Source organism: Nelumbo nucifera, chromosome 6 (assembly GCF_055504915.1).
Source record: "Nelumbo nucifera cultivar China Antique chromosome 6, China Antique-T2T, whole genome shotgun sequence".
NCBI lineage: Eukaryota > Viridiplantae > Streptophyta > Magnoliopsida > Proteales > Nelumbonaceae > Nelumbo > Nelumbo nucifera.
The window spans coordinates 47,292,410-47,313,870 of NC_142654.1; the positions used below are offsets into that span (position 1 = coordinate 47,292,410).

At 41.3% G+C, this 21,461-nt stretch overlaps 1 protein-coding gene and 2 non-coding genes across 3 annotated transcripts; 2 read left to right on the plus strand and 1 right to left on the minus strand.

Moving 5' to 3' along the window:
* The first annotated feature begins 813 nt into the window (after positions 1 to 813).
* On the plus strand, positions 814 to 920 carry LOC148791011 (small nucleolar RNA R71). Its single transcript, XR_016078056.1, has one exon. It is a non-coding gene; the product is annotated as a small nucleolar RNA R71 (small nucleolar RNA).
* A 2,562-nt stretch (positions 921 to 3,482) lies between these two features.
* LOC104590651 (uncharacterized) lies at positions 3,483 to 4,598 on the plus strand. Its single transcript, XM_010249372.2, has one exon. The coding sequence runs from the start codon at positions 3,483 to 3,485 to the stop codon at positions 4,596 to 4,598; it is 1,116 nt and encodes a 371-aa protein (XP_010247674.2).
* On the minus strand, positions 3,742 to 3,848 carry LOC148791012 (small nucleolar RNA R71). Its single transcript, XR_016078047.1, has one exon. It is a non-coding gene; the product is annotated as a small nucleolar RNA R71 (small nucleolar RNA).
* Positions 4,599 to 21,461: the final 16,863 nt, after the last annotated feature.

Genomic DNA, 21,461 nt, shown 5'->3' on the forward strand with positions numbered 1-21,461 from the left:
TCTCTCCTTGCATTAGCTTCGGATAACTGTCCTATTTGGCTTTCTAACCTAACAATGGATTGCTACTGATTTAGGATCAGCTACTGAAGCTGCATGAATTGATCATCTACTAAACGGGATTGCGGAGGTTGTGGGTAACCCTGATATGGTTGGGCCGGTTGATTCCTAGGGTACACCTACTGGAATTGACTTTGTATTGATGGCATCTAAAACTATTGGGCCATGGAGTTGGATGGATGCTGATATTGCTGGGACTATAGATTGGGTTGATGTGTCCTCCAAGAAAAGTTAGGGTGATTTCTCCACCTAGGGTTGTAAGTATTGGAATATGGATCACTGTTGGGCCTTGAGAAACTTTGGGCTGCCTGAACTTGTTCTTGGATAAAGGGTGGAAACTAGGCCGTCGTAGGACAGTCATCAACCTGGTGGGCTGGGCTGGCACAAATGGAACACACTTCAGGATAGGATGTAGATGGGCCCGATTGCTGGTTAAAGGTGAAAAACTGGTCAAGCTTCTAGGCTAGAAGATCTACCCTATCCAACTTTCTAGAAATAGCATTCAAGTCCATTTTTTCCTCGGGCTCTATATTATTCCTGATCTCATAGAGTCCTGCCCTTTTTGAGGGTCCCACTGACCTTTCGTAGGAATACAAGGATGCATTGTTAATGGAATTCTCACTCAGGGTCTTGAAAAGAGCATATGCTTCATCCTCGCTCTTGCTCATAAATGCCTCCCCACAGGATGCATCTACCATTTGCCTATATTGATCTGTCAGACCTTCATAGAAGGCCTAGACAATTTGCCACTGGGACAGGCCATGGTGTGGGCATTTTCTCATTAACTCCTTTATCCTCTCCCAAGCCTCATGAATTTGTTCACCTGGTGTTTGGGTGAATCAAATGATGGCTCTTCTCATGGTATTGGTTCGGCCTTTAGGATAGAACTTTCTAAGGAATTCTTGTTGCATTTCTGCCTAAGTTCTAATGTGTCTCCCTATAGTCCCTAACCAGTGCTTGGCTTTATCTTTCAAGGAGAAGGGGAAAAGAGTCAACCTAAGGGCATCATCATTGAAGTTTTGGATCCTTGCAATGGAACAAATTTCTATAAACTTATCTATGTGCTTGTATGGGTCTTCACTAGGGTTCCCATAAAAAGATGGGAGCATCTGAATTGTGCTTGACTTAATCTCATATTGTAAGGCCAGAGTATCTGGTAACTGAATGCAAGATAGAACTTACAAGTCCCTTTTCTTCTTGTTTAAATTTGAATTTTAAATTTTGAGTTTAATTTCAAACTTGGATTTTGAAATTTAAATTCTGAAATTTAAACTCAAATTTTGAAACTTTCTCCCCTTTTTTATGTATTTATTTATTTTTTATTTTTTAACTTTTTAATTTTTTTTATTTTCTCTCATTTTTTTAATTCAAAATTTAAATTTTTGAAATTTAAGTTAAAATTCATATTTTGAAATTTAAATTCCTAAAACTTAAATTCAAATTTGATTTTTTAAATTAAAAAAAAAATGCAAGCAAATCAACCACATGACCTAGGGGCTGACCTAGGGTTTCCTAAACTAGTGGTTCAACCAATGTGAATCCTTTTAGGTTCACTTGGAATCACACCACTTCCCTTGGTTAGCTAGGTAAGAGGTGGGGATGTGGGAGGCTCCCCTTGCTCTCACAAGGACCTAATTAAGTAACCACAAAACCCATTTAGGTGTAACCATTTAACCTCTTTCCTTAGACACCAACCGCCGGTTATGAAAAGTAATTGCAAGCTTTCCTAAAATTCAGCACACATTTGAACCAAATGTGAGGCTTCTCTAAAGGATCTTGCTATCCAAATTTTGAATTAGGGTTAGGGTGAACTGAAGGGATGAGAGATCCATCGTATGGATGCCCAAATCTTGCAGAATATGGGGCGAATTTCAAAAATTTTTTCTCTCCCTTCAACTGGGAATCGCATTCCCTATTTAGAAAATCATATTTTCAAGGATCAATCTTGAAACATAAACTGAACCAGATCTGAACCGAAAGGAGTAGGAGAGGATTATACCTGATATGGAGAAATAATATCTCCCAACGAAGGTGTTCACGCTCAAGGAAGGATCCAAAGACTGCTCCCACTGAAGATGGCGCAGTGTAAGATGGAGCAGAATCAGTAGTGTTCTTCTCCAAGAACTCTGTCCTTCGCAAGAAACAGCAGGACGACACATGAGCACAGCTTCCTTTCAATTCTTTCACAAAGAACTGATGTCAAGATCGAATCTTGACTTCTCCCACAAAGTTGGAGATCGAACTGGATGTTTGGCGGCTGCAAGAAGGAGGCGGCAAGAAAGATCTTTGCAGGGATTGTAGAAATCTTTCTTCTGTGTTTTTAGCTCTGAAGAGGATGTGAGTATATCTTCTATAAAGGCTGCCACCCCCTCCTTATTTGTAACCCCAAAGGATCAGCTCCTAATCCAATTAGGAGTTGCTGATCCAAATCTTATTTGGATCAAAACATCTCTTTAGGTGATAAGGGTAAACCCTTATCTTATCTACAGATTGGATCAACCTTCTCCTAATCTTATAAGGAGGTTTCCAGATCCAAATCACATTTAGATCTGAACTCTCTGAGTGGATAGGGTTAAGGCCCTATCCTATTTGCTGATCCATCTCAGAATTCGCCCATATTTAACTTATTAAATAAGTCCAGTTCGAAATGGGCTTTAGGCCCATTAAGCTTATGTGCTCACTTAACCTTCCTAACTGTTGCCCAGTTGGGCTTCCTTGTATGGCATGGGACCCAAGCATTCATCTACACATCAGCCACATGGGTTCAGCCCAGCCTTTGTTATAAGGCTTGGCCGAATACACTGCTATGGACAGTGCACCCCCTGAAACCCATCAAATGGGCTCTATGGACCCAACACTTACCCTAAGTGGTCCCTGGACCAAGCCACCTTGTAACACCTAGGGACTGTGGGCAGATGCAAGATTAGCCCATCAGTTAAAAAATCCAAAGGACCATCCTTTACCAACCTTGTGATACGATCTATATTAATGTGGCCAAGTCAATAATACCATAAGCATATGGGATTAATCGTATCACATGATCTTTTCTTGGGGATTATTTCTGATGTAGTTTCGGTTATGCTTGTGTCCAGAAAAGGATGGAGGACATAGAGGCTATTCTCCAGTTCTCTGTAAGTTAAGAATTTGTTATTCAGTTTAATAGTAATCGTATTACTAAACAAAATAGATAACCATCCTTGCACAATTTTGAAACAGAAATTAGATTTCTTTTCAAAGTTGGTACATAAAGACAATCTTTAATTATAACAATTCCTTCTCTGAAAAAATAAATCTATAGATCCTATAGATGTAGCTGCAACTGTTGGAGAAGCTATGCCAAACCAACCCTCACCGAGGCAGCCTCGAGCATTGTGAGACCAGCAATAGCTGCTAATAACTTTGAGATCAAACCGGCAATCATTCAGATGATCCAGAACATAGTTCAGTTCTGCGGCTTGGCTAATGAAGATCCAAACACTCACATCACCAACTTCTTGGAGATATGTGACACATTCAAGCACAATGGAGTTAGTGATGATGCTGTGAGGCTCAAATTATTTCCATTGTCGTTGAAGGACAAGGCCAAGACTTGGCTGAACTCTCTACAAGCTAGATCGATCTCTACTTGGGATGAAATGGCCAGTCCCTTCCTATCAAAGTATTTCCCTCCATCCAAGACTGCAAAGATGCGGAATGATATCACCACTTTCTCTCAGCAGGACGGAGAATCATTATATGAATCATGGGAGCGCTACAAGGAATTACTGAAGAAGGTCCCTCATCATGGACTTCCCGTTTTACTCCAAGTTCAGACGTTCTACAATGGTTTAACTGAAGCAAACAAGACCATTATGGACGCTGCAGCTGGGGGATCCATTAATAACAAGACCCCTAAAGTTGCCCATGCACTTATTGAGGAAATGGCTGCAAATAATTATCAGTGTCATTCCGAGAGAGCCCAAGTTAGGAGACAACCCGACCTTCACAATGTAGACACCTATATAGCACTATTTGCACAAATCAGCGCCCTCAGCAAGAAGATCGATGAAATGCAGTTGGCAACCATGCATGTTCACGCCGTAGCCTGTGAATGGTGTGGGGGAGGTCATATCAGCACCGAATGCCAAGTTGGAAATCAGTTCATGCAGTCCCCTGAGCAAGTAGATTTCGTAGGGAATTTGCAAAGGCAGCAAGGCAATCACTATCCTCGTGCCTTTAACCCCGGATGGAGGAATCACCCCAATCTGTCTTGGTCAGATCAAAATGTGGTGAAACCCCTCCCTCAAAACTTCACTCAGCTAGAAAAGAAATCTAATCTAGAGGAGCTAATGACCAAGTTCATATCAAGTGCGGAAACAAGATTTCAAAATCAAGAGGCATCGATCAAGAATTTGGAGACTCAAGTGGGGCAGTTGGCACAAATTCTATCCTCTAGAGTTCAAGGTACCTTGCCCAGCAATACAGAAGCGAATCCAAGAGAACAAGTGCAAGCCATTACCTTGAGGAGTGGTAAGGAGCTGCAAGAGGTGGAGAAGAAATAAAGGAAGAAGGAAAGATGGGTGCAATACTAGAGACCGAAAAGAAGGAGGAAGAGCAGTCGGATTCTAGGAAAGAGACAAGTCAAAAGCCACAAGTACCATTTTCCAATAGGCTTAAGCGACACAAAATGGAAAAGGAATTCGGTAAGTTTCTTGAAATTTTCAAGAGTTTACATATTAACATTCCTTTTGCAGATGCCTTAGCCCAGATGCCGCATTATGCAAAGTTCCTTAAGGAAATCTGAAGGGATGAGAGATCCATCATATGGATGGCCAAACCCTGCAGGTAGGTTGGGTGAAATTTAAAAAATTTCTCTGTCTCCCATGTGGGAATCACATTCCCTATTTTAGAAAACTGCATTTCCAATAATCAATCTTAAACCCTAAACCAGACCAGATCTAAAACCAAAAGGTAGGAGAGGGAAATACCTGATACAGAGTAGTAGTAACTCCCAATGAAGGTGTTCACACCCAAGGAGATCACCAAAGACTGCTCCCAGTGAAGATGACATAGCGTAGGGTGGAGCAGAATCAACAGGGTGGTTCTTCAGCAAGAACCTGATTCTTCACCAAGAATCTGATGGAGGGCGAGTGAGCACGACTTCATATCAGTTTTTCTCCAAAAACTGATATCAAGAACCTTTCTTGATCACTCCTACAAGTGGAGATCAAACTAGCAATGGCGGTAGTGATGGGTTTGTCGAAGCCCTCAAAATTAGTACTAGTCCCACAATAAGATATTTGCAGTAAAAGTGGTGCTAGGTCGAATCCCTCAAAATTAGTACTAGTCCCACAATAAGATTATATTCGAGATTTGGACTCTTGACTCTTGAATTCGAGTTTGGGCTGCTTTAAAACTTGGGCTGCTTCAAGGTACTTCTGCGAGTTGGGCTTAAGTTGTGAAATGGGCCTGGTTGCGAACTTGCTCCGACTTAGGGCTCATTTTCGTACTTGATTCTTGCCGAATCTATCAAAACCAAAAACATAAAGGTTGTGGGCCTTCCTTTCATCTTTCTAATGCTTCTTGAATTGTCCAATTGGGAGTCCGGAATTGAGAGTTAGGCCCAGCTTACTGACTGTCGCCGAAACTGTGCAAAATCACCCGATTTGCCCTGTTTTCTTCCAATTGCCTTCTTTATTGCCCTGAATCCAAATACAAGAGTAATGACTTTATTTAAGTGCTAAAGTAATGTAAAAAGATGAAAATTAGGGGACAAAAATAGGGTTCTTTTCAGTCTCATCAGGTAGCAATAGGAGAAGGCAAGAGCAGAAGATGGCAACAGTCCAACTGCAGCTGTCTTCTCTCTTGTATTAGTAATCTGATTGGGTGAATTGGGGTTCATCCTCCTCTATTTATAGCCTTAAAGAGAGCTTCTCCTAATCCCATTAGGAGTTTCCTAATCCAAATCTTGTATTTGGATCTGAAATCTCTTTAAGAGATAAGGATAATCCATTATCTTATCTACAAATAAAGAACAACCCTCCTAATCTAATTAGGAGTTTCCTTATCCAAATCTCTATTTGGATCTGGACTCTCTGAGTGGATAGGGACAATCTCTTATCCTATCTGCTGATCTAAATCCCAGAACCACCCCTCTTTAATTAATCATATTAAACCAGTTCGAATTGGGCTTTAGGTTCATTAAGTCCATGTGCTCACTTATCCTTCATACTGCTGCCCAGTTGGGTATCCTTGTATGGTGTGGGACCCAAACATTGATCTACACATCAGCCACATGGGTTCAGCCCAGCCTCTGTTACAAGGCCTGGCCGAATTCACTATAGGAAATAGTGAACCCCTGAGTAACCATGGGCTCTTAATGGGCCCAACATTTACACTAAATGGTCCCTGGGTCTAGCCACCTTATAAAAACCCAAGGACTGTGGGTAGATGCAAGATTAGCCCATCATGTATTACCCTTAATGGTCTTACACTTAACCTCTCAGCCCATAATGATCAAACACTACCTGACAAGAGAGGACCTCTCCCTCGACTGCAAGGAACAGTGTTGTACTCTCTACTCACATAGATCTCGGGAATTAAAACCTTTTCCTAACATTTTGAAACCATAATATATGTATGTATATCTTTATATAAATATATTTTGCAAAACAAATTTCAACGGTTGAAATCGACTGTCGGCAGCTTTGGTTTCCACCAGAGAGAGTGCATCCCCGATCATTCACTTTGTCCGACAAAGGGGCTGATCCTATCACTATGATAACCCACTTAGATGAATTCTCGGACTATACCAACATACCCATGTTTTGACCCCCTCTAAGGATCTCACTGATTGGCATATCAAAGACTTTCCAATCCGACACCTAGTGCAGTATCATAATCAAGTCTAGGGGTCAGGTGTAACATTCCAGTTTTGCCCATCTATCTCCAAGGTCTAGGGCAATACTGGAATTCTAGTCTGGTTCAGGGTTTCAAGAAAACCCACACTGCATGTACCTCAGGTCTCACCTTGGTAGTTGAGACAAGCCACCCCAACCAACTTGGCAGCACATCAGTGTCAGCCTTGGCAGGATAAATCTCCCCAAATCTATCTAACGGCTGTGAATATTCTAAACTAACACTAGTCTCATATGTGTCCAGTTTAAGGGTATTACATAGAAACACACCATAATAACATGAATCAAATATGTACTTTATTCATTTACAATAAATGTCATAAGGTACATCATTCTGATTGGAGCTAAGGGCATACATTATCTAACAGATCCCACTTGCACTTAGGTCCAATCTGGTATAAGCCATAGTCTCATACTTTCCACGTGTTTCTCAAACTCTTTCTGTGTTAGCGGCTTAGTCAATGGGTCTGCTACATTCTCCGCTGATGCTACCTTTTAACATCAATCTCCCGTAGATCCAGTGTTGTCACACAACAGTGGAATGGGTGATGTGCTGAATTCCAAATTTCAGAATGAACACCTTCATTCATAAGGTAGCCTCACTTACGGCAATGTATTTGGCTTCGGTTGTGGAATCTGCCGTGGACCCCTATTTGCAACTTTTTCAGCAAATAGCACACGATCCTATCATGAAAACATAACCAGATGTAAACTTTCTATCTTCTGGATCTGACTAGAAAGTCGGCATCAGTGTACCCCTGGATCTATAGTGAACTACCATCGAATACCAAACAAAACTCTTTTGTCCTTCGGAGGTACTTTAGTATTTTTTCACAATAGCCTAATGCTCCTACTCTGGGTTGGCTTGGAATCTGCTTACCACACTCACTACTTGAGTGATGTCTGGACGAGTCAAACCAGATGTCAAACCTTTTGACGGCACAGTCAAACCAGATGTTCCAACTCCTAGAAACTTGCTTAAGTCCATATATGGATCTATTTAATTTACATACCATGTGTTCTTGACCTGCAGCTATGAAACCTTGTGGTTGCTGCATGTAGATATCTTCACTAAGATCTCCATTCAAGAACGCAATTTTGACATCCATTTGCCAAATCTCATAATCATGGTACGTTGCTGCAGCTAGCAGGATCCTAATGGATTTAAGCATGGCTACTGGCGAAAAGGTTTCCTCATAATCGATTCCCTCTTTCTAAGTGTACCCTTTCACCACAAGACGAGCCTTATAGGTCTCAATCTTACCATCAGGGCCCTTCTTCCTCTTATAGATCCATTTGCAACCAATTGCTTTTACCCCAGGGGGCGGATCTACTAGAGTCCAGACTTCATTGGTTTCCATTCAGTCCATCTCAGCTTTCATGGCCTCTACCCACTTCAAGGAATCTATGTCCAACATAGCTTCCATATAAGTCACGGGATCCTCCTCACTAGTCGTGGCTTCCACCAAGTAGCTATCCTGGTCATAGCCAAAATGGACTAGAGGCTTGGAAACCCGAGTGGATCTTCTAGGTTGGTCATTACCTGGAACTTGTGGGACACCTCCCACTACTCCTGAGCTCTCCTCATCAAGAACAACTTCTTGACGATGATTATTCAGGATGTAATCATCCTCCAAAAAATGGGCATTTTGACTACAGAATACCTTATGTTCTCCTGGGTCATAGAATAGGTAACCCACAAAGCTTTTGGAGTAGCCTTCGAATAGGCAATGACTGGTCTTCGATTCCAATTTGTCCGCACTCGTTCTTTTAACATGTGCCGGACAACACAAATCTTCAAGTGTCTTACACTTGGTTTCTTTCCGGTCCAAAGCTCATAGGGAGTCTTCGGAACTGATTTGGTCGGAACCCGGTTCAGCACGTATATCGCAGTCTCTAATGCGTAACCCCAAAAGGATGTGGGCAACTCTTAATGTACGAGAAGTAATCGGACCATATCCAATAAAGTCCGGTTCCTCCTCTCTGACACACCGTTTAGTTGTGGTGTAGCAGGAGGAGCTAGTTGTGATACTATCCCATTGACCTTCAAGTAGTCCCTGAATTTGTCAAAGAGATACTCGCCACCTCGATCCGATCAAAGGGTCTTAATTTCTCTCCCTAACTGTTTCTCAACCTCTTGTCTGAACTCTCTGAACTTTTAAAAGGATTCAGACTTGTGTCTCATTAGGTACACGTAACAATACCAAGAGTAATCATCGGTGAATGTTATGAAATAAACATGTTGGTTACATGTCCTAACACTCATGGGACCACATACATCAGTATGTATAAGGTCAAGCATGCCTGTACATCTCTCAGGCTTACCGTTAAATGGTCGTTTCGTCATCTTACCCTGAAGGCAAGGTTCACAGGTTGAAAGATCTTCTACAGTTAGAAAATCCAAAGGACCATCCTTTACCATCCTTGTGATACGATCTATATTAATATAGTCAAGTCGGTAATGACACAGGCACGTGGGATTAATTGTATCATGGGTTCTTTTCTTGGGGATGTCACCCGACGTAGTTTCGATTATGTTAGTTTCCAGAGAAGGATGGAGAACATAGAGACCATTCTCAAGTTCTCCGTATGCGAGGAATTTGTTATTTCTTTTGATAGTAATCGTATTACTAAAAAGAATAGAATATCCATCCACACATAGTTTTAAAACAGAAATCAAATTTCTTCTCAAATTCTGTACATAAAGACAATCTTTTAGTATAATAGTTCATTCTCTGAAAATTAACTCTACAGTTCCTAAAGCAGTAACTGCAACACTTGCAGAAGTCCCAAAGTAAAGAGTTACTTCTTCGTCACTCAGTCTTCTTCTTATCCTGAACCCCTGTAGTGAGTTACACGCATGAGTCGAAGCCCTAGAGTAAATACACCAGGAAGTAGAAGTTACCAACAAATTGGTTTCTATGACACATGATTCGAAATTACCTCGTTTCTTGGATTCCAGGTATTGAGGACAATTCCTCTTCCAATGGTCGGCCTGCTTGTAGAAGTGACAAGCATCTGATGCTCTGTCCTTCTTCTGCTTCTTAGACTGAGTAGCTTTCTTCTGAGGCTTTCTCTTTGCCTTCCTCTTCTTCTTGCCCGATTTGCCGACTTCAACAAGCATGGCAATAGGCTCATCCTTCTTAATCGATTCCTCGGCCCTCTGCAACATATTGCTGAGTTCCTAGATACTAACATTTAGCTTGTTCATGTTATAATTCATGATGAACTGATTGAAGGAAGGAGGCAAAGAATTTAGGATGGCGTCCACCTTCGTGACATGGTCAAGCCCAGATCCAAGAGCCTCAAGTTCATTAGTGTAACCCATCATCCGGAGACAATGGTCATGAACCTGTTGGTTCTTGGACACCTGTGCGGTCATGAACTGTTCCAAGACCTTCTGCCGAGTAGAACGATTTTGCTCTATGTACATCATCCTCAGAATATCCAAGATATCCTTGGACAATTCGATTTGATTGAACTGTCGCTATATCGGATTATCCAAGGATGCAATGATGTAGCAGCGGGCTAGAGAGTTTTTCTCTTCCCATTCCTGGTAGTCCCTCCTACAGGCCTCAGAAGCCCTATCACCCGAACGTTCCGGGGTAGGATTCTTAGCTACTTTATCCAAATTCTCTAAAGTGAGGACCAGCATAAGGTTACAGTACCAGTCAGCATAGTTTGGGCCCTTATGTTTGTTGTCGTCCAACAGTTTAGCAAATTGTCCATTTGCCATTTCTAATAAAAAGCAAACATTAGTCCACAACCTAATTTGATTCATGTTATCTACATAGATATGGCTTTTAATCTATGTTCCATTTCCATTTATTCATCTCCGAGATTTCTCTCCTATCTCAGTGACGGAGACTACAATTTATGTCTCTAGAAATGTGGGAAATCACATATGGTGCATGGAGCCAACTGTTTCAGCTGGATAACCCCACCATCTTTCTGTGAAGGATCTTATCCACTCATTGTATGAGCTTTCCCTTAGGCCTCTGTGAGACAAGGTTCATTGCCATTTTAGGTTAAACCATCCTATCCAGTGAGTGCTCACCCATCATATTCGTGAATGCCAAGGTACCGTGAGAGAGTCTTCCATTTTAGGATAGGCCCCTCCTACATCGGTCTATGACGCCCTTATCATCTTATGAAACATTCCAACAGATCCAACAACAAATGGATAGCCCAATTTTATGGTGTGATTCCTAATTACTGAATGACCCATCTTCATGCTAATGATGTAAGGCGTTTAGAGAGTTCATCATATGAATCTCCCTATCACATGCCTTCATATTTCAGGAGGGAACAAAAGTTACGCCCTAGTTTAATTTAGGTTAAACCAAAGTGGCTCCCACTGACTTTCATAAAGCCAGATTTTGATGGGCCCTAAACAACTAGGGTTCCACACGATTCCTCTTGGGGAGTTATGGGGCCCACCACGAAGGGAGGATCATCTAATGATCTTAAGGACACCATGGCAATGATGTGCATTCAGCCATGGTGTGCGCAAGAGCCACTGTCGTATCAGCATGGGCCAAATACTTATGGCCCTTGAACGTTGCACATCACACATCCATACATCAATTGGAGGGATAAAATTGATCCAATCAATTAATCTCTGTAAAACCCATTATTAAAGCCCATAATAATTCATAATATTACTGATTAATATTATTTAGGTATATGGACTGAATAGCAAAGAGCAGTTCGACCCATATAGTTTTTATGCAGTTAATGGGCTTAAGCAGTTTTAACACATTATAACTGGGCTTTACAGGTGTGGACCGAATTAGGTCTTGCAATTAACTATCAATCATTTGACCCAAGAGTGAAAAATTAGGGCTGAGAACAGCCCCCGTCGAACCACAGATTCGGTCCAACCAGTTTGGTCCAATCTGGTTCGAATGGGTCTAGGGTTTGATTTTTAATTCAAGATTTTAAGTCAAGAATTGATCTGAAATTAAATTACTGATAAAGGACATTCAAGAATCAGTACTAGGGCTGTTCGTAGACCTGCTACCCTGCAAAACAGAGGTTAGTTCGCAGCTTGCAGTTTCTCAAACTACAAATCGCAGATGGCCGAACCCTAATTTGCGAAAATCCTTCCTTCTGCGCAATCAGCTTTGATCTTGATTGAAATAAAATAGAAAAAACCTAATTTTCTATTAGTATTACATCAGATTGAATTCCTATACATTCAGTCTAGAAAATTAAAAAAATTAATTACAGACAAGAATGTAAAAGAACTACAAAGCGCAGATTTCTTGCGCCAATCAAGATTACGATCTCCACCGTATGAATAACCCATAAATCAAGATAAATATAAAGAACAGTTCTAAATATAAATCAGACTTAAAAGATTTAATTTCAGATCTATCGCCCTTAATCTGGGAACCGATTTCCCAGAAAATCAATTATTTGCGCAAATCGGGTAGAACGCCTTCTTCCCATTTGCGCAGTTTCAGATCTGGCCAATTTCGGTTCAAGATTTGAACCTAGCTCTGATACCACTGAAGGGATGAGAGATCCATCATATGGACGGCCGAATCCTGCAGGTAGGTTAGGCAAAATTTAAAAAATTTTTCTCTCTCCCATGTGGGAATCACATTCCCTATTTTAAAAAACTGCATTTCCAAGGATCAATCTTGAATCCTAAACCAGACCGGATCTGAAACCAAAAGGTAGGAGAGGGAAATACCTGATATAGAGTAGTAGTAACTCCCAATGAAGGTGTTCACGCCCAAGGAGATCACCAAAGACTGCTCCCATTGAAGATGACACAGCATAGGGTGGAGCTAAATCACCAAGGTGGTTCTTTAGCAAGAGAGCTTCTATTTATAGCCTAAGAGAGCTTCTCCTAATCCCATTTGGAGTTTCCTAATCCAAATCTTGTATTTGGATCTGGACACTCTTTAAAAGTTAAGGATAATCCCTTATCTTATTTGTAAATAAAGATCAACCCTCCTAATCTGATTAGGAGTTTCCTAATCCAAACCTCTATTTAGATCTTGACTCTCTAAGTGGATAGGGACAATCCCTTATCCTATCTGCTGATCTAAATCCAAAAACCGCCCCTCTTTAATTAATCATATTAAACCAGTTCGAATTGGGCTTTAGGCCCATTAAGTCCATGTGCTCACTTATCCTCCAAACTGCTGCCTAGTTGGGTATCCTTGTATGGCGTGGGACACAAACATTGATCTACATCAGCCACATGGGTTCAGCCCAGCCTCTGTTACAAGGCCTGGCCGAATTCACTATAGGAAATAGTGAACCCCTGAGTCCATCACCGTGGGCTCTTAATGAGCCCAACATTTACACTAAATGGTCCCTAGGTCAAGCCATCTTATAAAACCCAAGGATTGTGGGCAGATGCAAGATTAGCCCATCAGGTATTACCCTCAATGGTCTTACACTTAACCTCTCAGCCCATAATGATCAAACTCTGCCCGACAAGAGAGGACCTTTCCTTCGGTTGCAAGGAATAGTGTTGCACTATCTACTCACATGGATCCCGGGAATTAAAACATTTTGCAAACATTTTGAAACCATAATATATATATATATGTATATCTCTATATAAATATATTTTGCAAAACAAATTTCAACAGTTGAAATCGGCTGTCGGCAGCTTTGGTTTCCATCAGAGAGAGTGCATCCCCGATCATTGACTTTGTCCAACAAAGGGGCTGATCCTGTCACTATGATCACCCACTTAGATGAATTCTCAGACTGTCCCAACATACCCAGGGTTTGACCCCCTCTAAGGATCTCACTGATTGGAATATTAAAGACAACCCAATCCGACACCTAGTGCAGTATCATAATCGAGTCTAGGGGTCAGGTGTAATATAACAGTTTTGCTCATCTATGTAAATCTACTTGCAACCAATTGCTTTCACCCTAGATGGTGGGTCTATAGGAGTCTAGACATTGTTGGTCTCCATCGAGTCCATCTCGGCTTTCATGGCACCTACCCACTTCAAGGAATCTATGTCCAACATAGCTTTTGCATAAGTCGTGGATTCCTCCTCACTTGTCGTGACTTCTACCAAGTAACTTTCTTGGTCATAGTCATAACGAACTGGAGGCCTGGATACCCAGGTAAACCTTCTAGGTTGAGTGTCTGGAGCTTGTGGGACATCTCCCACTACTCTTGGGCTCTCCTTATCAAGAACAACTTCTTGATGAAGATTCTCTAGTATGTAATCTTTTTCTAAGAAACATGCATTTCGACTACAAAACACCTTTTGTTCTTTCGGATCATAGAATAGGTAACCTACAGAGCCTTTTGGGTAACCTACAAATAGGAAATGGTTGGTCTTAGATTGCAATTTGTCTGCAGTTGTTCTTTTAACGTGTGTAGGACAACCCCAAATCTTCAAGTGCCTCACACTTGGTTTCTTACAGGTCCAAGCTCATAGGGAGTCTTCGAAATAGATTTGGTTAGAACCTGGTTCAGCACTCATATCGCAGTCTCCAATGCGTATCCCCAAAAAGATGTAGGTAATTCTGAGTGGATGAAAAGTGATCGGATCATATCCAATAGGCTCCGGTTCCTCCTCTCTGACACACCGTTTAACTGTTGTGTAGCAGGAGGGGCTAATTGTGATACTATCTAATTGTCCTTTAAGTAGACACTGAATTCATCAGAGAGATACTCACCAACTCGATCTGATCGAAGGGCTTTTATTTCTCTCCCTAACTGTTTCTCAACTTCTTGTCTGAACTCCTTGAACTTTTCAAAGGATTTAGACTTGTGTCTCATTATGTACACATAACCATACCGAGAATAATCATCGGTAAAGGTTATGAAATAAACATGCTGATTACGTGTCCTAACATTCAGGGGACCACATACATCAATATGTATCATGTCAAATGTGCCTGTAGATCTTTCAGGCTTACCGGTAAATAGCCATTTCGTCATCTTACTAAAGGGATGAGAGATCCATCATAGGGATGGCCAAACCCTACAGGATGGTTGGGCGAAATTTCAAAAATTTCTCTCTCTCCCATGTGGGAATCACATTCCCTATTTTAGAAAACTGCATTTTGAAGGATCAATCTTGAAACCAAACCAGACCAGATCTAAAACCAAAAGGTAGGAGAGGGATATACCTGATACAGACTAACAGTAACTCCCAATGAAGGTGTTCACGCCCATGGAGAAAACCAAAGACTGCTCCCACTGAAGATGGCACAGTGTGAGGTGGAGCAGAATCAGCAGGATGGCTCTTCAGCAAGAATGTGATGGAGGGCTGGTGAGCATGACTTCAAATTACCTTTTCTACCAAAAGGTAATATCAAGAACCTTTCTTGATCACTCCCACAGGTGGAGATTGAATTGATAGGGGCGGCAAGAGCAGGAAAGAGTAGAAGACAGGAGCAATCAAACTACAGATTCTTCTTTCTTTGTAATCTGCGAATTGAGTATTGTATGTTGGAGGTTCACCTTGTTCCTCTATTTAAAGCCTTTAGAGATAGCATCTCCTAATCCCATTAGGAGTTTCCTAATCAAAATCTTGTATTTGGATCTAGACTCTCTTTAAGAGATAAGGATAATCCCTTATCTTATCTGCAGATAAAGATCAACCTTCCTAATCAAATTAGGAGTTTCCTAATCCAAATATTTTTTTTTTATCTGGACTCTCTGAGTGGATAGGGATAATCCCTTATCCTATATTCTGTTCTAAATCCCAGAACTGCCCTTATCTATTTAATCTTATTAAGCTAGTTCAAATTGGGATTTAGGCCCATTAAGTTTATGTGCTCACTAGCCCCTCAATCTGTTGCCCAGTTGGTTATCCTTGTATGGCATGGAACCCAAACATTGATCTACACATCAGCCTAGCCTCTGTCACAAGGCCTGGCCGAATTCAATGTTGGAGATAGTGAACTCTTGAGCCCATCACCACGGGCTCTTAATGGGCCCAACATTTACACTAAATGGTCCTTGGGTCAAGCCACCATATAAAAACCCATGGACTGTGGGCAGACGCAAGATTATCCCATCAGGTATTACCCTCAATGGTCTTACAATTAACCACTCAGCTCGTAATGATCAAACACTGCCCGACAAGAGAGGACCTCTCCCTCAGCTGTAAGGTACAGTGTTGCACTCTCTACTCACATGGATCCCAAGAATTAAAACCTTTTGCAAACATTTTGAAACAATAATATATATATGTATATCTCTATATAAATATATTTTGCAAAACAAATTTCAATAGTTGAAATCAACTGTCGGCAGTTTAGGTTTCCATTAGAGAGTGCATCTCCGATCATTCATTTTTTTCGACAAAGGGGCTGATCCTATCACTATGATCACCCACTCAGATGAATTCTTGGACTGTCCCAACATACCCAGGTTTTGACCCCCTCTAAGGATCTCACTGATTGGAATATCAAAGACAGCCCAATCCGATACCTAGTGCAATATCATAATCGAGTCTAGGGGTCAGGTGTAACATTCCAGTTTTGCCCATCTATCTCCAAGGTCCAGGGCAATACTAGAATTCTGGTCCGGTTCAGGGATTCAAGAAAACCCACACTACATGTACCTTAGGTCTCACCTTGGCAGCTGAGACAAGCCACCCCAACCAACTTGGTGGCACATCAGTGTCAGCCTTGGCAAGATAAATCTCCCCAGATCTATCCAATGGCTGTGAAGATTCTAAACTAACACGAGTCTCATATATGTCTAGTTTAAGGGTATTACATAGAAACACACCATAATAACATGAATCAAATATGTACTTTATTCATTTACATTAGATGTCATAATGTACATCATTTTGATTGTAGCTAAGGGCATACACTATCTAACGGCTCCCACTTGCACATAGGTCCAATTGGGTACAAGCTGGAGTCCCATGATTTCCATGTGTTTGTCAAACACTTTCTGTGTTAGTGGCTTAGTTAATGGGTCTGCTACATTTTCCACTGATGCTACCTTCTGAATCAGAACGTCCCCTCTTGCAACTATCTCCCGTAGTACATGGTACTTCCTCTCGATGTGCTTCGACTTCGAGTGGGCTCGTGGCTCCTTAACCTAAGCAATGGCTCCAGTGTTGTCACATAACAATGGAATGGGTGATGTTCTGGATGGAACTACTCCCAATTCCTGAATGAACTTCTTCATCTATACGACTTCTTTGGCAGCTTCACTTGCGGCAATGTATTCGGCTTCGGTTGTGGAATCCGTCGTGGACCCCTATTTGCTGCTTTTCTAGCAAACGACACACGATCCTATTGTGAAAACATAACCAGATGTAGACTTTCTATCATCTAGATCTGATTGGAAATCGGCATCAATATATCCCTGGATCTGTAGTGAACTACCATCGAATACCAAACAAAACTTTTTGTCCTTCGAAGGTATTTTAGTATGTTTTTCACAGCGGTCCAATGCTCCTGCCATGGGTTAGATTGGTATCTGCTTACCACACTCACTGCCTGATAAATGTCAGAACGAGTGCACAACATGGCATACATGATGCTCCCTACAGCTGAGGCAAAGGGAACCTCCTTCATGCCCTCAATCTCTTCGGGAGTCTTGGGAGACATACCCCTGGAGAGAGTGACTCCATGCCTGAAAGGAACATTTCCTTTCTTGGAGTTCTCCATGCTGTATCTCTTGACTATTTTGTCAATGTAAGAGACTAGGATAATCCTATTATCCTCTTCAATCTATCTCTATAGAGTCGAAGACCCAGTATGTAGGACGCTTCTCCAAGATCTTTCATGGAGAATTGCTGTGAAAGCCATACTTTCACCATAGTTAACATTCCTACATCATTCCCAATGAGTAGAATGTCATCTACATACAAAACTAAGAACATAACCTTATCACCATTGTTTTTCCTATAAACACAGGGCTCATCCGGATTTTACTCAAAGTCAAACTGTTTGACGGTAGAGTCAAACTGGATGTTCTAATTCCTAGAAGCTTGCTTAAGTCCATATATGGATCGGTTTAGTTTACATACCATGTGTTCTTGACCTATAACTATGAAACCTTGCAGATGCTGCATGTAGATATCTTCACTAAGATCTATTTTTTGGAATGCAGTTTTGACATCCATTTGCAAAATCTCATAATCATGGTATGCTGCTACAGCTAGCAGGATCCTAATGGATTTATGCATTCCATGGGCGAAAAGGCTTCCTCATAATCGATTCCTTCTTTATGAGTGTACCCTTTCACCACAAGACGAGCCTTGTAGGTCTCAACCTTATCATCGGGGACCTTCTTCCTCTTATAGATCCATTTGCAACCAATTGCTTTTACCCCAGGGTACGGATCTACCAGAGTCCAAACTCCATTGGTCTCCATTGAGTCCATCTCAGCTCTCATGGCATCTGCCCACTTCAAACAATCTATGTCCAACATAGATTTCGTATAAGTTATGGGATCTTCCTCACTGGTCGTGGCTTCCACCAAGTAACTTTCTTGGTCATAGCCAAAATGAACTAGAGGCCTAGAAACCCGGATAGATCTCCTAGGTTAGTTATTTTCTGGAGCTGGGGGGACATCTCCCACTACTGCTGGGCTCTCCTCATCAAGAACAACATCCTGATGATGATTATCCAGGATGTAATCTTCTTCTAGGAAGTGGGAATTTCGATTGCAAAACACCTTTTGCTCTTTTGGATCATAGAATAAGTAATCCACAAAGCCCTTGGGGTAGCCTATAAATAGGCAACGACTGGTCTTGGATTCCAATTTGTCAGCACCTATTCTTTTAACATGTGTCAGACAACCCCAAATCTTCAAGTGTCTCACACTTAGTTTCTTACCGGTCCAAAGCTCACAGAGAGTCTTTGGAACGGAATTGGTTGGAACTCGGTTCAGCACATATATCGCAGTCTCTAATGCATAACCCCAAAAGGATGTGGGTAGCTCTGAGCATACGAGAAGTGATCGTACCATATCCAATAAAGTCCAGTTCCTCCTTTCTAACACACTATTTAGTTGTGGTGTAGCAGGAGGAGCTAGTTGTGATACTATCCCATTGTCCTTTAAGTAGGCCCTGAATTCGTCAGAGAGATACTCGCCACTTCGATCTGATCGAAGGGTCTTAATTTCTCTCACTAATTGTTTCTCGACCTCTTGTCTAAATTCTTTGAACTTTTCAAAAGATTCAGACTTATGTCTCATTAGGTATACGTAACCATACCGTGAGTAATCATTGGTAAAGGTTATGAAATAAACATGCTGGTTATGTGTCCTAACATTCAAGGGACCACATACATCAGTATGTTTACGGTCAAGTGTGCCTGTACATCTTTCAGGCTTACCGTTAAATGGTTGTTTCAGCATCTTACCCTGAAGGCAAGGTTCACAAGTTGGAAGATCTTGTACAGTTAGAAAATCCAAAGGACCATCCTTTACCAACCTTGTGATATGATCTATTATAATGTGGCCAAGTCGGTAATGCCACAGGCACGTGGGATTCATTGTATCATGGGTCCTCTTCTTGGGGATTATTTCTGATGTAGTTTCGGTAAGGTTCATTTTCAGAGAAGGATGGAGAACAGAGAGACAATTCTCAAATTCTCTGTATGCTAGGAATTTGTTATGTTGTTTAATAGTAATCATATTATTGAATAAGATAGAATAACCATCCATGTACAATTTTGAGATAGAAATAAAATTTCTTCTTAAATTGGGTACGAAAAGACAATCTTTCAGTACAACAATTCCTTCTTTGAAAACTAATTCAACAGTCCCCAAGTAGAGCGTCAGTTCTCCGTCACTCAGTCTTCTGCTTATCATGAACCTCTGCAGTGAGTTACATGAATGAGTTGAAGCCCCAGAGTCAATACACCAAGAAGCAGAAGTGACTAACAAATTGGTCTCTATGATAAAAGATTCGAAGCTACCTTTCTTCTTAGTCTCCAAAAATTGAGGACAGTTCCTCTTCTAGTGGTCGGCCTGTTTGCAGAAGTGATAGGCATTCGATGCCTTATCCTTTTTCTGCTTCTTAACTTTGCTACTTTTATTCTGAGCCTTCCCTTTAGCCTTCCGCTTTCTCTTGCCCGATTTGCCACCTTCAACAAGCATGGCTATTGGTTTATCCTTCTTAATCAATTCTTCAACCCTCTGCAACATATTGCTGAGTTCCTGAAAGCTAACGTTTAGCTTATTCATGTTATAGTTCATGGTAAACTGATTGAAGGAGGGAGGCAGTCAATTGAGGATAGCATCAAGTGTCATGGTATAGCCCTGACCCGAGAGCCTCCAGTTCATTAATATAACCCATCATCTTCAGACAATGGTCATCAATCTGTTGGTTCTCGGTCATCTGTGTGGTCATAAACAACTTTAAGACCTTTTGACGAGTAGAACGATTCTGCTCCTCATACATAGTCTTTAGACTATCCAATATGTCCTTGGACACTTCGATCTTTTCGAATTGTCGTTGTATCAAATTATCCAAAGAGGCTATAATACTACACCGGCAAGAGAATTTTTCTCCTCCCATTCTTGATACTCTCTTCGTCTGGCCTCAGAAGCCCTGTCACCCGTGAAAGAATGGTAGGATCCATCTAATGGACGCCAAGAAGGTTGCGGAATGGGTGGGCGAATTTCACAAAATTTCCTACCTTCTTCCAACTGGGAATCATATTCCGTAAATTTAGAATTCAATATTCAAGGATCTTACTTGAACCATAATCGAACCAAATCTGAACCAAAAGCAAAAGGGAGGAATATACCTGATCTGGAGAAACAGTATCTCCCAAAGTTGGTGTTCACGCCCAAAGAAGAAACCAAGATCCGCTCCTACTGAAGATGACACAGCTATGGGTGGAATGGAACCAGCAGAGTGCGTCCTACACACTGGATCCTTCGCAAGAATCCTCTGGAAACTCTAAACACCGAATCTTCTTTAGTCTTTTCTACAGGACTGATGTCAAGAACTGGTTTCTTGACTTCTTTCCTCTACAAAGATCGAATCTTGTGAGAAGCAATGGTGGCGGCGACTGAAGAAGAACTCCAAGGGCGAAGACAAAAGAATTGCTTCTCTTCTCTCTGGAGTATCAATGAGTTATAATCTCTATTTGCAGGAAGCTTTCTTGCTTTCTCTCTAAAACCCCTTGGTTCAAAATCTGATATTTTTCTCTCTTGGGGTTTCTCCTCCTTTTTTCTTGATTAAGAAACCTCCTAATTAGGAGTTCTCCCAATCCAAATCAGTATTTGGATAGGGGATTATCTTAATCCTATCTGCAGATTAAGTTAGCTTACTCCTGTTCTTATCAGGAGGTTACCAGATTCAAATCTGATTTGAATTTGGTCTCTCAGAGTGGATAAGGTTAAAAGGCCCTATCCTTTTGCTAACATAATCTCAGATCCGCCCCATAGATGGGTGATCACATCAGCCCAGCTCGAGATGGGCTTTTGGCCCATTAAGTGTTCAGTGCTTAATTTGTTTCCAATCTGCTGCCCAGTTGGGCTTCTTTGTATGGCGTGGGACCCAAGCATTGATCTATACACCAGCC